The sequence below is a fragment of the Pseudopipra pipra genome, chromosome 21 (genome assembly GCF_036250125.1).
Source record: "Pseudopipra pipra isolate bDixPip1 chromosome 21, bDixPip1.hap1, whole genome shotgun sequence".
Taxonomy (NCBI): domain Eukaryota; kingdom Metazoa; phylum Chordata; class Aves; order Passeriformes; family Pipridae; genus Pseudopipra; species Pseudopipra pipra.
In genome coordinates, this window is record NC_087569.1 from 8,252,791 (window position 1) to 8,268,409 (window position 15,619).

The 15,619-nt window shown below is 55.0% G+C and overlaps 2 protein-coding genes across 9 annotated transcripts; both read left to right on the forward strand.

The window, feature by feature from the left end:
- Window positions 1–1,729: 1,729 nt before the first annotated feature.
- Window positions 1,730–9,559, forward strand: LOC135425550 (aldehyde dehydrogenase family 3 member A2-like). Of its 7 annotated transcripts, none has more exons than XM_064677938.1 (12): window positions 1,730–1,896; window positions 2,605–2,778; window positions 3,171–3,402; window positions 3,490–3,575; window positions 4,437–4,645; window positions 4,786–4,903; window positions 5,025–5,166; window positions 5,335–5,501; window positions 5,632–5,731; window positions 6,451–6,686; window positions 7,682–7,805; window positions 8,114–9,559. In XM_064677938.1, the coding sequence occupies exons 2-11, from the start codon at window positions 2,617–2,619 to the stop codon at window positions 7,760–7,762; spliced, it is 1,533 nt and encodes a 510-aa protein (XP_064534008.1). In that variant the 5' UTR covers window positions 1,730–1,896; window positions 2,605–2,616; the 3' UTR covers window positions 7,763–7,805; window positions 8,114–9,559. The 7 variants fall into 7 exon arrangements, with proteins under 7 accessions (XP_064534008.1, XP_064534011.1, XP_064534014.1 ...); XM_064677941.1 differs by having other exon boundaries at window positions 8,232–9,559; XM_064677939.1 differs by lacking the exon at window positions 1,730–1,896 and adding an exon at window positions 2,076–2,098.
- Window positions 9,560–9,676: 117 nt separating this feature from the next.
- LOC135425554 (aldehyde dehydrogenase family 3 member A2-like) lies at window positions 9,677–15,547 on the forward strand. 2 transcript variants are annotated; one of them, XM_064677951.1, is made up of 11 exons: window positions 9,677–10,209; window positions 10,889–11,062; window positions 11,280–11,511; window positions 11,599–11,684; window positions 11,773–11,981; window positions 12,118–12,235; window positions 12,357–12,498; window positions 12,666–12,832; window positions 13,418–13,517; window positions 14,261–14,496; window positions 14,642–15,547. In XM_064677951.1, the coding sequence occupies exons 2-11, from the start codon at window positions 10,901–10,903 to the stop codon at window positions 14,654–14,656; spliced, it is 1,467 nt and encodes a 488-aa protein (XP_064534021.1). In that variant the 5' UTR covers window positions 9,677–10,209; window positions 10,889–10,900; the 3' UTR covers window positions 14,657–15,547. The 2 variants fall into 2 exon arrangements, with proteins under 2 accessions (XP_064534021.1, XP_064534022.1); XM_064677952.1 differs by lacking the exon at window positions 9,677–10,209 and having other exon boundaries at window positions 10,234–11,062.
- Window positions 15,548–15,619: the final 72 nt, after the last annotated feature.

Consider the following 15,619-nt stretch of genomic DNA (forward strand, 5'->3'; position numbering starts at 1 on the left):
TCTCATTGCAGTTAATCGACTCCGAAAGGGGAGCAAGGGCTTCAAGGAATGAGGGGAGTCTCGAGCTCAGCTGCTCAGTAAAACCTCTCTTGTTGCTGTAAGTACAGCCCTGGGGATTAGAACCCCCCCAGCACTGGTCACCTCCTGATTCCTGTGGAGTTCCATTATTTACCCATAAATAGTTCTCTTTGTTGTTTCTTAGTGACTGAGTAAAAATAGAGAACACTGCCAGCTCCCAGGCGTGGGGAGCACACTGCAGACCACGTGACTCACAGGTGCTGTCTGGGGTACTCCTCTGTCTCACTCCAGATCCCACACTTCCCTGAAATCTCAGCTGCTCCAGGGAGACTCAACTAGTATTTTGCAACGCTTAAAACACCCTCAGCTTTGTTTCCTGTCTGTAACTGGCTGAAAGTTGTCCCTGACAAGGACCAAAAGGGACCGTCTCCCAGGATGCTGTCTCATTTCTGTGGAAGTATGGCACAGCCCCAGCCTGCTGACCACTGGGATAACTGGGAGCTGGGATGTTTGCTTCCCATGTGTGATGCCAAGCACAAGAAGCGCTGTCGTGACATGAAAACCCTCAGGCTGAAGGCTGAGAATTTTACAAGCTCTGGAGAATGGCCACTGTGGAAAATGTAGGTAAATATCCATCTCCCTGCTCCTGCTGACATCCTGGGCTGGTGCATTGCATTATTTCCCCAGGTAATAATCACACTGAGAGCTCAGACTTTTACTCTGGTTGCAGTAGCATTAATTCCTTATCTGATTTCTCTTGGACCTCCAGACATCGTGGTGCCTGGACAGAGCTCTGACCTGCCCTGCAAGGATGCTGACAGGATCAAGGAGAGCATGTTTGCATCAAGTAATGCTCCTGCAGAGAATGTTCTACTTCTACAGTTTTCTTCAATGCAAACCCATCTTTCCATACATCACCTGGGAGAACCCTGTCAAGCCCAGCTCATTTTTCTTTTCTGTGTTGCCTCCTGCACACAAGTATTGGCAGTTGCTCATGTCATTCTTCCCCACAGCTGGGTGTTTGCTGCTGAGATTTGTGCAACAGCTTGTGAAATGTTCACGCTGAGCCACAGCCTGGGAGGTGTTAGGGAGGCCAACTGACCACAGCTGGTGTTAGGGGGGAGTTGTGGTTCAGCACAACTCGCTGAGCTAAAGGGCACTCCCAGTCATTGAGAGCTGTGTTGATGTGGGAAAAGGAGATGAAAGTTGTCAGGGGAAGGGGTGCTCCATTCTAGGAGCCCTGTGTGTCAGAGATGTGGTGGGCAACGATTTTGTGGGGAAAAGCTCCAGCTGAGGAGCATTGGCAATAAATGGCCTGGTTAAAGGTAGCGTGGCAATAAATAGCCTGGCACTAAAGGTAGCGTGTAACAACCTGCAAGTAATTTTTAAATAATCCCCGTGCACTTCTTAGAACAAGTTGTGGCAGGTCTATTTTTAAGCACCCAGCCTTGTCTCAGCTCCATTCTCTGCATATTTTTTGGCCCGGTTCCCACGCAAGTGCTGTATCAAGGTTAATTCGACTCTCCCGGCCGGGTAGGCTGTTTCTGCCGCTTTGCTTCGCCTCCCACAAAACACCACATTGCCCGGCTTTCCTCCCTCTCAGGAAGCTGGAAGGAGGGCAGGGGCTGGAAGGAGGGCAGGGGGCAGTCCTGGGCGCAGCTGCTCCGATAAGGCCCAGGGGAGGGGACTCTGCCCTCCTCCCGCAGTGCTCTCCCGGCTCCACGCCCCGCAGCGTTTCACAACCGGCCCGGCTGTGCCAGATCCGCTTCCACCCCACGGCGGACTGGGGCATCCTCTGGAGCGGACGGCGCTGCCCCCACACCGCCCACGGCTGCGGGGAGCACGGACGGAGCATCCCCCGACGGTGCGAGCCTCAAGGTACCAGTGGCACCACATCCTTCACCCCGCTCTGCTCTTTGCTCTCTCGGCAGAGCCTCTCCCGCTCCGGGGCCGCCCCGCACACCGGGACCCCCGGGCAGAGCAGAGCCGCCCGGGGCGGTGCGGGATGGGGAGGGGAGCGGCGGGGGCCCCGCGGCCTCGCCCGTTCCGGTTCCGTCATGTGAACGGAAAAAGGAAGCGGGTGAGGCAGCGGCGACCCCGGTGGGCGGCGGGGCCGCGGGGGCGGAGGGTCCTGCCCGGGGCCGGAGGGCACCGGACCGGCCGCGGGGGCAGCGCGGGGGGAGCCGCCGCCTCGCAGCCACCGGCTGTCGCACGAGTGTCGCACCAGCCCCGCTGGCGCTCGGGGGTCCCCGGGGGGTTCCTCGGAGGGGTGACATCCCCCGGAGTTTCGCCCCCTCGCTGGGCATCGCTCGTTGCGGGGATGCGGGAAAAGACCCTGCCTGGAGCAGCCCTCGGTTCTTCCCCCGTGGCGTTCCTGCGCGCCCACTAACGTTCGCTCCCCGAGCTCCTCGTCAAACTTTTCTAACTCGGGAATTATTTAAGGTTTCAGAGAGACGCGGCGGCTTTTTCCCCACACTGGAGCTGGGGCGGAGGTTGGTGCGTGTCCGGGGCTCGTGGGGAGTGTCACGGTCTGTGTGGGGCAGGGAGGGCCCGCGGTGAGCTGGGTGTTGCTGTGTGTCTCTGCAGCCCTGAGCAGCCATGGAGAGGATTGAGAAGGTCGTGAGGCAGGCGAGAGCCGCCTTCAACTCGGGCCGGAGCCGCTCGCTGGAGTTCAGGATACAGCAGCTGAAGGCCCTGGAGCGGATGGTGAAGGAGAAGGAGAAGGAGATCCTGGCAGCCCTCCATGCAGATCTGCACAAGGTCTGGGTCAGGGAGTTTCTCCCATCAGCCCTGCATGGACAGCAGTCAGCTTGTAAGACAAAGTGGGAAGGCCAGGGGTTGCCTTTGCTGTGCCAGGTGGCTTTTGCTGTTGTCCCCCATGGCCCTGGCTCCCACTGTGGCCTGCCAAGGTCTGCTGCCACCATTTCTAAGAATGAGGCAGTCTAAGGCAGTACTGCAAAGGCAGGCCCTGGCTGTCAAGTTTTGGCTTCTGTCTCACACCCCCCAGACTGAATGTGTTCTCCAGGGATCCTTTGGGGCAGCACTGCCAGTGTCAGAGACTTTGAACCAGCAGAATTTGTCTTTTGTCCCCACTGTGGGTGCGGGAGGTGGGTGCCTTTGCCGTCCCCTCCCCAAGCTCCCTGTCACTGCAGGGTGGGCCCAACGCGTACAGCCACGAGATCCTGGGCGTGCTGGCGGAGCTGGCCCTGACCATGGAGAAGCTGCCGTCCTGGGCAGCCCCTCAGCCTGTGAAGAAGAACCTGATGACGATGCGGGACGAGGCCTACATCAACTTTGAGCCTCTGGGAGTGGTGCTGATCATCGGGGCCTGGAACTACCCCTTTGTCCTGGTCATGCATCCTCTGATCGGGGCCATTGCAGCAGGTGGGGCCCGTCCTTTGTGGGGCTGTGGGTGGGTGGTGGGGGAGAGGAGGGTGAGGGCTCAGAGGCCATGCTGTGTCTGTCCTGTAGGCAATGCTGTGGTGGTGAAGCCGTCGGAGGTGAGTGAGAACACGGCTCAGCTGGTGGCTGATCTCCTCCCCCAGTACCTGGACCAGGTGAGTGTGACCCTGTGCCTGACATGACTGTCTTGGTCTGTCCTGCTTCCAAAGGGCTCCTGCAGGTTCAAGTCAAATCAGTAGCCTGCTCTCTTTAAAGGAGCTTAAGCCGGAGGCACAGGAAGGATTGTATTACTCTTAAGAGTACAAGGGTGTGTTGACATATTCTTCCCATCTTTGCGTAACCTGGTATGCTCACATTACATAATGCTGCTGCAGCCTGGTAGTTTTTTTGGCACTCGTGACCGTGTGCAGAGGTGTGTACATATTTCCCCCTGCTGTAGCTGCTCTTTTGGAGCCGTGCCAGGGATGCCCCTAGGTAAGCACAGGTTTGGTTGAATGCTGGCTGTGCCTGGCTCTTCCTGAGAACTGGGCACCATGGCAGCACATCCAGGGTTATCGTGTCCTGCTGATCCACACTTGTAGCAGAATGTGTTGTTTCTCCTTCACTTGCCTGACTGTTCTGACGTCCATTGCACTCTGTCACTGAGATAGTGTTGCTCTGGCAGCACAGGCAGTTTCCTCCAGAGAGTTAGTGCATTCCCTAGGTGGGAGGTAAGAGCAGAGGAAGGAGACAGCCCGTGGGAGAGCCCGACAGTCCTTTGTGCCCTACGTCTTACTGTGCAGGAGCCTGACTCAGCCCCGGCTTCAGCCTCCATTTCATTAAGTCTGTGTGACACAAAGTGGGAGGTGAAACTTCATTTCAGGGGAAGGAGCAGAGCATGCCTCTGTTATCACTGTCTTTTGTCCAGATCCTGAAGTATCTCAAAAATTATCCTACATTTTGCCACGTGCAGAGCTGCTGCCTTGATATGCGTGCTTTAAATCAAAGTAACTGTAAGGCTCTGGTTTGCCCCACAGGAGCTCTACCCCGTGGTCACTGGAGGAGTTCCTGAGACAACAGAGCTGCTCACCCAGAGGTTTGATCACATCCTCTACACCGGCAACACCGCAGTGGGCAAAATTGTGATGGCAGCAGCTGCCAAGCACCTGACACCCGTCACCCTGGAGCTGGGTGGGAAGAGCCCCTGCTACATCGACAAGGATTGTGACCTGGCCGTCGCCTGCAGGTCAGGCCATTGCACCCCCTCAGCAGTGGGGCAGGGGCCATCTGTGGTCCAGTGTCCCCAGCTCAGGTGCTGTCAGCTGGGCTGTGGGATGTGGAAGGGGCTGACAGTGGAGAAACCACCTCCCTTTTTTTCCCCTGCAGGCGAATAACATGGGGGAAGTACATGAACTGTGGGCAAACCTGCATCGCCCCAGACTACATCCTCTGTGACCCATCCATCCAGAGCCAGGTGGTGGAGAACATCAAGGCAACTCTGCTGGTAAGGAGAGAGTCCCTTGTGCTGTGGGAGTTGTCCCCATTGCAGCGCAGGTGTGAGTTCCTGGAGCTGTGGCTGTTGGCAGGTGTGTTGAGCACTTTGTTTCTGCTGTGCCCTTTGTCAGGAATTCTATGGGGAGGACGTGAAGTCGTCTCCGGATTATGAAAGGATCGTCAACAAGCGTCACTTCAAGAGGGTCGTGGGCTTGCTGGAAGGGCAGAAGATCGCTCACGGGGGAGAGAGTGATGAGGCCTCCTGCTTCATAGGTGCTTGTGGCTGCTGCTGGGGAGGGGAGGTGGTAGTGGGGGCCCTTTGGGGTCTGTGTGTGTGCCTTGCTTGGGTTACGTTGCACACAGAGAGTGCAGTGAGGTCCTGTGATGGACCAGGTCTTCTGTCCTGCTCACACTGTTCTCCTGTTCTCCGGTTTGCTGCAGCACCGACCATCCTGACGGACGTTTCCCCGGATTCCAAGGTGATGGAGGAGGAAATCTTTGGACCCGTCCTGCCCATTGTGACCGTGAAGAGCGTAGAGGAAGCCATTGAGTTCATCAACCGTCGGGAGAAGCCCCTTGCCTTGTATGTCTTCTCCAACAACAAGAAGGTGGGTCTGGGCTGTGCCAGAGAAAACGAACATGATCCTGTTGTCTTGTGACTCCCTTCCCAGTATCCTCAGTTATGTGGCCTGATCTCTTCTGGGCCTTTGTAATGATTTGTTTGTTTTCTTTTGCTAGTTAATCAAAAGAGTCATCTCAGAAACCTCCAGTGGGGGTGTGACTGGAAATGATGTCATTATGCATTTCTTCCTCTCAACCTTGCCCTTTGGTGGTGTTGGTAAGTTACTGCAGCTTCTTAAGCATTGGGACTTGCCACACTGCATGACCCAGGGAGCAACCCATGGTACCCCTGTGCCTGTTGCAGCCCAAAGGTCTCTGTGCATCAGATCTTGATAATAATAACAAATTCTAGGAGTGCATTAGGGCAGGGGCCAGAAAGGGGAAAAACCTTTAGGTGTATTTTTGGAAAGATTAAAGCATTTAGTGCAGACTGATGTGAAAGGTACATTAAAAACATTAGCTGCAATCGGAGGGATTAGCAGGTGGAAGGGGTAGGACTTTAGCTTGGGGAGAATTGGAACAGGTTATGGATCAGTCCATGGAAGCTTTGCAAAAGAAGGTTTTGGGGGTTACAGGCAGTGAACCAGTGTGAACAGCACACGCTGACCTGGAATGGGAACACAGAGGTGTACCCTGCAAAGCTCCTCAGGAAACCATCTCACACAGCACCAGTTGGATCCCAGAGCCCTGGCACGGTGCTTTGAGAGGGAGCTAAATCCAGGGAAGAGCTGGAGACAGCTCAGAGGCACAGGGACTGCTACAAAATACTGGAGAGTGCGTAGTGAAAACGAGGTGGGGAAGGAGCAGGGTGGAGCACAGATGGACATCTTAGAGACTGAGGAGTGCTGCGGGGAGGAAGGGTCAGTTGTCCTCAAGCGGCCAAAGGTTTGACCAGGCTGTGCCTGCGGGGTGACCTGCCTGGCTCGTGTCCCTCAGGTCACAGCGGGATGGGCGCCTACCACGGCAAGCACAGCTTCGAGACCTTCTCCCACCGCCGCGCCTGCTTGATCAAGGACCTGAAGATGGAGGGCACCAACAAAATGCGGTACCCACCTGTCAGCCAGAAGAAGGTGGATTGGACCAAGTTCATCCTCCTGAAGCGGTTTAACAGGGGCCGAATTGGACTGGCCCTCCTGGCCCTGCTGGGGGTGGTGGCAGCGGTGATGATGAAGGTGAGTTTTGGGTCTCTTTGGGTCTAAGTGGGTGCATGTGCAATTCACCTCATCTTCTGCAAGTTCAATCTTTGCAAACTGCAGCCCTTCCTTAGAGCCTGGCCTCCTTTTCTCTCTTGAGACTTTTTTTTTCTGTCCCACCTCAAATTACCAAGATCTGCTTCTCACTCTTACCAGTGGTCTGTAGAATAGGAATGTCCCCAGAGAGATCTCCTGGGCTGCTGTACTACTTGTTGCACTTGTTGCACTGCTCTGGTAGGTGACACCCGTGGGATGCTCCCTCCAGAGGCAGTGGTTGGTAGTTCTGGACAGGTTAGGAGTGGTTTGAACTCCAGAGTTTCCTTCAGCAGTGTTTGAGCTGCTCCACAGCCCTGACAGCTGCAGTTTGTGCCATGGCACCCTGGGAAAGGAAGCTGTGTCCCAAAGCCTGGGTCTACAAGCTCTTCATCCTTGTCCAATTTCAGCCCCTGTCTGACCTCAGTTCAATTATTCCCATTTCCTCCCTTGTTTCCAGCTGGGTAGTGCGGAAGGGTGGGATGTCCTCCCCTCTCTGCAGGAGGCAGAGGCCTGCTGGTGCTGGCTGGAGGCCTCGAGATGCCTCCTGAGGTGGAGGAGCAAGATCTAAATCTCCCGAGCGTGATCACTCTTGGTTCTCTGTGTCTGACAAACCAGGTACTGCGGTGCCTTCACTGGCTGCTCCTCACAAGGCTCAGCTGTGCATCCGTGGGGTTTAGTGAGCTTAAGGGAGCAGCCCAAGGGGACAGGAGGTGGCAGGCTGGATCAGGACTCTGCCCTTCAGTCTGTGTTGTTACTGCTGTGAGGAGAGGTGCAGAAGCCCAACAAGCCAGGAAAATAACCTGCCCACATACTCCAGGAGGAGGTGCAAAAGCCAAAGAATTGGCTCAGGCTTTGAGGCACCACCCAGGGGGGCAGGCCCTGTCTAGGTGAATGAGGGGGGAAACTCACGGCATCTTGAAATCATTTGGGTTTCTCAGAACCACCAGTCTGTGCTGAAGAGAAAAGCCCTCTTGATTGTGCTGGCTGTGCAGAGGCTGGGCTGGCCCAGCGGGTGGTAAGGAGGAGCAGGTTTCAGAGCACTGCTGTGGCTGTCACAGTGAGGTAGGAGCCTTTTTCTTCTCCTGTGTGTAGACCTAGTTTGAGATCGGGAAGAGCTTTGCAGAGTGGTGAACGTGGGGATTGGAGAAAGCTCCCCAGGAGCCAGAGCACGACGCTTTCTCTGGCAGTGCATGGAGCTCGTCCGGCATCCGAGATAACCGTGCAGTGCATGCTGAGGGGCAGGAGGCAGGCGAGCTGCGCCCTGGGGGAGTCACCGAGTGAAGAGGCTTTGCTTCAGGCTGTTCTAGAAAGGGAATTGGTTTTGTCTCACAAATCCTTCACAGGACCTTGGTGTTGTTTTGCTCTCACAGGTGGTTTACTGATGAAGAGGAGAAGGCCCCGTGTGCCAGCCGTACTCTGGGTGCTTGCTTTGTGTCTGTTTCCTTAAGCTGGGAAGTCATTATTTTCTTTTGTTCTGGGTGATTTCAGTGAGCTGTCGAGCACACAGAGTAGCCTTAGAGAGGCACTAACAACAAGAAGGCTCAGACTCCTGTTTGCTAAAAAGCCATGCTGGAACAGAGGGACCAGAGGGGACAAGCTCTCCGAAGGAGGACTGCAGAGCAAGAAATTCCAGTCCCTATCTCCACCCCATGCCATGCAGAGTGCTGTTTGAGGGGCACACCAAACTACTTACCTTCCTTCAGTGACCAACAGGAGCTTCAGTTTCAGCAATCCTTGGGCTGACAGTTTTTGGGATGGGCTGTCTCCTGTTGTGCTCTGAACACCCTCCCTCTTGGTGACAAGTCTGAGACAGGCCATGCTGGCTGATGCATTTGACCAAGAGTGATGGTTGTGAATGAACCCAGTGAGGTTCCCCTTGACGTTTGAGGTGAAATATTCATGGATCTCTGCAAATTGGAATCATCCACAGCTGGTCAGGGAATGCAGGCTGGTGCCCTTTTGGGGCTCTGGGTTTCACCATATGGCTGCAACAATTATTTAACTGTTAGAAAATTACAAAGGTGGTACCTGCACTGCCTGTATTGTGCTGATGAGCATCTTACACTCGTGCAAAAGAACTTTCAGGCCTGTTTAGAGAAGTGGGAATGACAAAATACCTTGTGGGTTAGCTCAGCTCTGTGCAGCTGCTCCCTTATTCCCAGTGGGATGGGAAAGAGAATCAGAGGAGTGAAAGTGAGAAAACTTGTAGCTTGAAAGAAAGATAGTTTAGTAGGTGAAGTGAAAGCTGGGAATGCAGGCAAATTAAAGCAAATTGAGGAATCTGTTCATTAATTCCCCTTGTCAGGCAGGTGTTCAGCCATCCTGGGGAAAGCAGGATGGTGACTTGGGAAGACAAATGCCATCATTGCCAATGTCACAAATCCAAAACAGCACCATCCTACTATGAAGAAACTTAGTGACTATGATGAAAGTTAACTCCACCCCAGCCAAAGCCAGTACAAAGCTGTTCCTGGTCAGATTGCTCCAAGGGAAAACAATTATTGAAAGAGTGTGTGCTCCTTCGTGTTTGAGCTTCTGGGGCTGCTGTAATCTTGCAATGGGGCATAATGTGGGACTTGTTCGAGCTTGGGAGGAGGATGCTGAAAGAATTGAATGTAAAAGAGCCTTAGAAATATTAATGTCAAAATAAGGCAAATTAAAAAATTATTACTAAATGCAATTAATATAGAGTAGAAAGTTATATTTACTGTGCAATAAGTAGGATTTCTTCGTGGCTGGTGAAAATCCATGTGCTAAGCCTTTTTGATGATATATTTTGCAAGTACTAAATAAACACCGAGAATTTAAGTAATAAACCGAGTGTGGTAAGTCCCTGGAGTCTCCTGAGGAATCCTGCTCATCCTCTGCCACTCCCAGCTGTGGCCATGGCTTGGCCAAATGTCACACATGTGTTGTGAGATGTCTCTGCCCTGGTTCAGGGGGACATGTGATCTCTGCTCATGGGGAAGGGTCCCCCAGAGCTCTGGCAGGCACTGAAGAGGTGCCTGGAGCCAGGGAGGGTGTGGGGTGAGCTGGGGCTGGGGGGGCTGTGGAGGAGCTGGGCTGCTTCTGCACAAATCCATCCCTGGATTGCCTCCCATCTGCAGGCACAGCCTGCTGGTTGGGGTTTGTTCAGATCCCATGTCTTGCATGTGTTGGCTGCCAACAGCAGCTGTGGTGTGTGAGAGGCGCTTCCCCGGCCTCATGTGCCCAATGTGGGCAAAGCCACGCGGTCTCTCGCAATCCCTGAGTCACTGCCCCGGCTGGACGGGAAGATCCAGGGCTTGTGTGCTCACAGCTGAGGATAGAGCTGGGTAAAGGGCATCTTGTATCTAGCAAGAGCCCTGGGCCCGGGCCAGCTGCCCGCTCGTGGGAGGAGGGATCGCTCCGAGCCATGGCAGGGGCAGGGCTTGTGCCAGCTTGCACTCACTGCGGGACACTGGTGGAGAGAGAAGCTTCTCTGAAGGTAACTTTCTCTTTTCCTTCATTTTTTAACGAGTCATTTGCTTTCTTGGACAGGACTGGGGCTGTGTGAGGCGGCTGTGGCAGCAGGCTGGGAAGGGCAGATTTTAATTGTTGTCAGGGAACCTTGATGTCTTATTTGGTTGGGCAGGGATGCAGGCAGATCCTGACTAGAAAGTGCTGCTCCTGGGAAGCAGGATGAAACCTTTTGTTTTGTCATGTTTTGCAAAGACATGGGAGGGCCTTGGAGTTATGGGGAAGTCGAGTGCAGACGGGCTCCGGGCACAAAGCTCTGCTTCCAGCTGGCTGCCCACCCAGGCCGTGGTCATCCCAGTGTTTTGGTTCCTTGGGGAGCACCCTGTCAGTGGAGGGTGGAGTGGCTGGTGGGTTTGAGGGTATCCTCAATCTGGGAGAAAGCAGCCACAGAGCAGGATCCATCAGCCATCCCCAGACTGCTGTGAGAGGTGCTGTGTTTTGGAGCCTGCCAAGTAGAACAGGGCTTGGAGAGTGTGGGCCCTGAGCAGTCACCTTGGGGGCAGGAGCTCCCCTCCAAGGAGGAGAACATCTCCCAGCCTTGCTCTGGGTGGGACATCTCATGGTGGTGGCCCCACATTAAATGTTCCCAGGGCTGAGCACCCTCGATGGCCCTGTGGTGAGCTGGGTGTTGCTGTGTCTCCCTGCAGCCCTGAACAGCCATGGAGAGGATTGAGAAGGTCGTGAGGCAGGCGAGAGCCGCCTTCAACTCGGGCCGGAGCCGCTCGCTGGAGTTCAGGATACAGCAGCTGAAGGCCCTGGAGCGGATGGTGAAGGAGAAGGAGAAGGAGATCATGGCAGCCCTCCATGCAGATCTGCACAAGGTCTGGATGGGCAGGGGGTCTCTCCCTTCTGCTGTGCACAGACAGTGGGCAGCCCTGAGGAAAGCAGGAAGGCCAAGGGCTGCCTTGGCCATGACTGGTGGTTTCTGTCTGTCCCCCACCATGGACCATGGCTTTGCTCTGACTCTCCAGGCTGCCGTGGTGGGTGTGGGAGGTGGGTTCCTTTGCCATATCCTCCCCAAGTTCCCCCTTGTTGCAGAGTGGGCCCACTGTGTACAACACTGAGATCCTGAGCGTGCTGGGGGAGCTGACCCTGGCCATGGAGAAGCTGCCGTCCTGGGCAGCCCCTCAGCATCTGAAGAAGAACCTGTTGACAATGAGGGATGAGGTCTTCGTCAACTTTGAGCCTCTGGGAGTGGTGCTGATCATTGGGGCCTGGAACTACCCCTTTGTCCTGGTCATGCATCCTCTGATCGGGGCCATTGCAGCAGGTGGGGCCCGTCCTTTGTGGGGCTGTGGGTGGGTGGTGGGGGAGAGGAGGGTGAGGGCTCAGAGGCCGTGCTGTGTCTGTCCTGTAGGCAATGCTGTGGTGGTGAAGCCGTCGGAGGTGAGCGAGAACACGGCTCAGCTGGTGGCTGATCTCCTCCCCCAGTACCTGGACCAGGTGAGTGTGACCCCGTGTTGGTCCCCAGGTTTCTCTGTGCCATAGTGATGCACAGGGTTGGGGTGACACTGACACCATTGCCTTGCAGGAGCTGTACCCTGTGGTCACTGGAGGAGCTCCTGAGACAACAGAGCTGCTCACCCAGAGGTTTGATCACATCCTCTACACTGGCAACTCTGGAGTAGGCAAAATTGTGATGGCAGCAGCTGCCAAGCACCTGACACCCGTCACCCTGGAGCTGGGTGGGAAAAACCCCTGCTACATCGACAAGGATTGTGACCTGGCTGTCGCCTGCAGGTCAGGCCATTGTAGCCCCTCAGCAGTGGGGCAGGGGACATCTGTGGTCCAGTGTCCCCAGCTCAGGTGCTGTCAGCTGGGCTATGGGATGTGGAAGGGGCTGACAGTGGAGAAACCACCTCCCTTTCCTCTGCAGGCGAATAACATGGGGGAAGTACACGAACTGTGGGCAAATCTGCATTGCCCCAGACTACATCCTCTGTGACCCATCCATCCAGAGCCAGGTGGTGGAGAACATCAAGGCAACTCTGCTGGTAAGGAGAGAGTCCCTTGTGCTGTGGGAGTTGTCCCCATTGCAGCGCAGGTGTGAGTTCCTGGAGCTGTGGCTATTGGCAGGTGTGTTGAGCACTTTGTTTCTGCTGTGCCCTTTGTCAGGAATTCTATGGGGAGGACGTGAAGTCGTCTCCGGATTATGAAAGGATCGTCAACAAGCGTCACTTCAAGAGAGTCGTGGGCTTGCTGGAAGGGCAGAAGATCGCTCACGGGGGAGAGAGTGATGAGGCCTCCTGCTTCATAGGTGCTTGTGGCTGCTGCTGGGGAGGGGAGGTGGTAGTGGGGGCCCTTTGGGGTCTGTGTGTGTGTGCCTTGCTTGGGTTACGTTGCACACAGACAGTGCAGTGAGGTCCTGTGATGGACCAGGTCTTCTGTCCTGCTCACACTGTTCTGTTCTCCGGTTTGCTGCAGCACCGACCATCCTGACGGACGTTTCCCCGGATTCCAAGGTGATGGAGGAGGAAATCTTTGGACCTGTCCTGCCCATTGTGACCGTGAAGAGCGTAGAGGAAGCCATTGAGTTCATCAACTGTCGGGAGAAGCCCCTTGCCTTGTATGTCTTCTCCAACAACAAGAAGGTGGGTCTGGGCAGCAGTGCCTCTGTGCAGTTGGATCCTGAACTTGGCTGGTGCCAGACACAGCTTCCTGCAGGGTCTGTGTCAGTTCCTTTTCCATGTGAGTTGCAGCGTTTGGCTCACAGGGGCCATGAGTTTCCCCAGAGCTGCTGAAGGGCTCTGGGTTTGTACGTCTCCCCCTCCTTTCAGCTGGCTGCCCACACGGGTGGGTGCTGGCTCCTGGCACGTCTCCTGCCCTTGCTCTGGCCTCTGTTGTGCCAGTTCAGGAATTCAGGGCAGGGCTTTGTCCTGGCACAACAGCCCCAGGTGGTTTGTGTGGGAGGGCTGAGAAGCACCCCAGGCTCTGGGTGGATGCACCTCTGCCTCTGACCTGTCCCACTGAGATGGAGCCTTTTGAGGTCACGGCTGTTCCAGCCGGGCAGATCTTGTGCTTAGGTGATGTAAACTGGCCTCTCCCATGGAACAAGGCACAGACTGTGCCCTGCACAAAGCAATGGGGTGGAAGCACCAGCTTGAACCCTCTGGGAACATGGCATTGTGTCCCATCTTGATTTTCCCTTGTTCTGTGCCATCTCCCATTCTGGGTAGCTGATCAGACGGGTGATATCAGAGACCTCCAGTGGTGGCATGACAGCCAATGACGTCCTCATGCACATGGTGGTTCCGGATCTGCCCTTTGGTGGTGTGGGTGAGTCCCTGCTTCTCCCCCTGCCCCTGGATTCAGTCTCCCAGCAACATCCTCTGACACATGTGCTGTTGTGCCCCTTTGGGAATTCAGGAACTTTCAGCTGCATTTTCCCCATTGATGTTATTTTCTGTGGGGTTTTTTTCTGTTATTTTCTCTCTGTCAAAAGGCTCATTAGTGTTTTGGTTTTTAGGCCTCCCAGTGAGAGAGGAAAAGCCTCTGGCCCATATGTGAGCTCTGGTTCTCCTGTGCTGGGGCGTGGGATAAATTGCCTGGGGCAGAGTGACTGGCTGAGTTTCCACAGTCACTGGCAGGCTCATGTAGCAGGGACAGCCTGGCTGTAGGCAGAGGGCTGAGGTCCTGGTTGTTGCTGGTCTCAGGGTGCTGAATGTCCTCCTCATGTCCCACTCCTTGAAATCATAGATTCAGTTCCTCCTGTCACCGACCCCTGAGAAAATTCTGTGAGGGAATCAGGGCAGCCCTGGGAGAGTTGAGAACTGGTGCCATTAACCTTTCAAGGGTAGGTGCACACAACCAGTCTGAGCAGAAGTTCAGGTCCTCACCTATTTCTGGGTAGTTAATAAAGCTACTCTTTCCTTCTGTGCCCTGGGGGAGCAGAGCAGCTGCTCCGGGCATGAGAAGCAGCATGACCAAGCTTCCCCCGTGTCCTGGGGGCTGTCAAACAGAATTTAAGAAGCGCAGGTGTCTCTGTGCATGGTGTGACCTGCCTGGGTTGTGTCCCTCAGGTCACAGCGGGATGGGAGCCTACCATGGCAGGTGCAGCTTCGAGACCTTCTCCCACCGCCGCACCTGCTTGATCAGGGACCTGAAGCTGGACGTTCTGAACAAAATGCGGTACCCACCTGTCAGCCAGGAGAGGATGGATGTGGCCAAGTTCGTCCTCCTGAAGCATTGTAGCGACTGCCGAGTGGGACAGTTCCTCTCTGCCCTGCTGGGGGCTGTGAAAGCAGTGATGGCAAAGGTGGGCCTCGGGTCTCTGCTGTCCGTGTGAGTGTGTGCTCCCAGCTCTGCCCCTGAGCCCCATCTGCCCTCAGCCTCCACGGCCACGTTTCTTCGAGCTCTGTTCCTTCCCTGGGGGACTCATCCCTGTTTTTGTGCCTTTCCAGATATTCTCCCCCTGACGAGAGGGGTGATGGGCAGTCAGCAGCTTTCCAGCCCCGGAACCCACCACTCGCTCCCTGCGGTCCTAGTGCTGAATTTTTCTCTGCTGCAGTTTCATTTCTTCCAAGGCAGCCAACACACTGAAGAGGTAGAAGACAACAAAAAATACCTAGAGCAGAGACAGTCCAAGCTGAAGGCTCCAGCTCCTGCTGAAGCAGGAATTTATCAAGAATTTATCATGGGTCATGCCTGAGCAGTGAGTGCCAGATGGAAGAAAACAGCATCCACCCTGCTTTGTAAACAGCAGCTTATCTAGAAACTCTTGGGAATGGGGGAATGTTTGTCACAAGGGTACCTAAACAAAGCCAGTTGTTACTGAGCCTGTTATCTACTTAATGCCTGCCTGATTCCCATAGGAAGCTGGCTCATTACAGCAATAAGCCTAGCAAATTGTGGGTCTCACTGCAGGGGACAGTCCAGGCTGCTTGTCCCCAGAGCAGAGGGAAGGAGCCTGGAAGAACCTTCAGCATCCCATCCTTTATGGGACCCCTGACGAAGTGGGTTGCAGGGAAATCACCCATAGCCATGTAAGGTGTGCAAAGGCCACCTGAGTGACAGCAAAGGCTCTCTGAGCTGCAGCCACACTGTCCCAAGGACTCAGGGAGTGTCAGGGACCACAACTGCACTGCTGCTGCACTGCTTTTGGGGCTGCTGGGGCAAAGACAGGGGCTTTGCTGCAACCAGGGTGCCAGGTCAGAGATGTCCTTGGCCAGAGTGACAGAGCAGCCAGCCACCTCATCTGTAACTCAGTTTCAGGTTTTTATTGGGTTTGGGGTAGTCTTTTACCTCCAAACTTGTAACTGAGAGCTGATCTTGACCCTGGCTGAATAAAACCTTTGTTTTACTGTGAAGGCCACCTGGGGCAGGGCAAGACCCACGTGTGCAGCCCCCAGCATCGAATGTTCCCTGCTCCAACCGAGCCC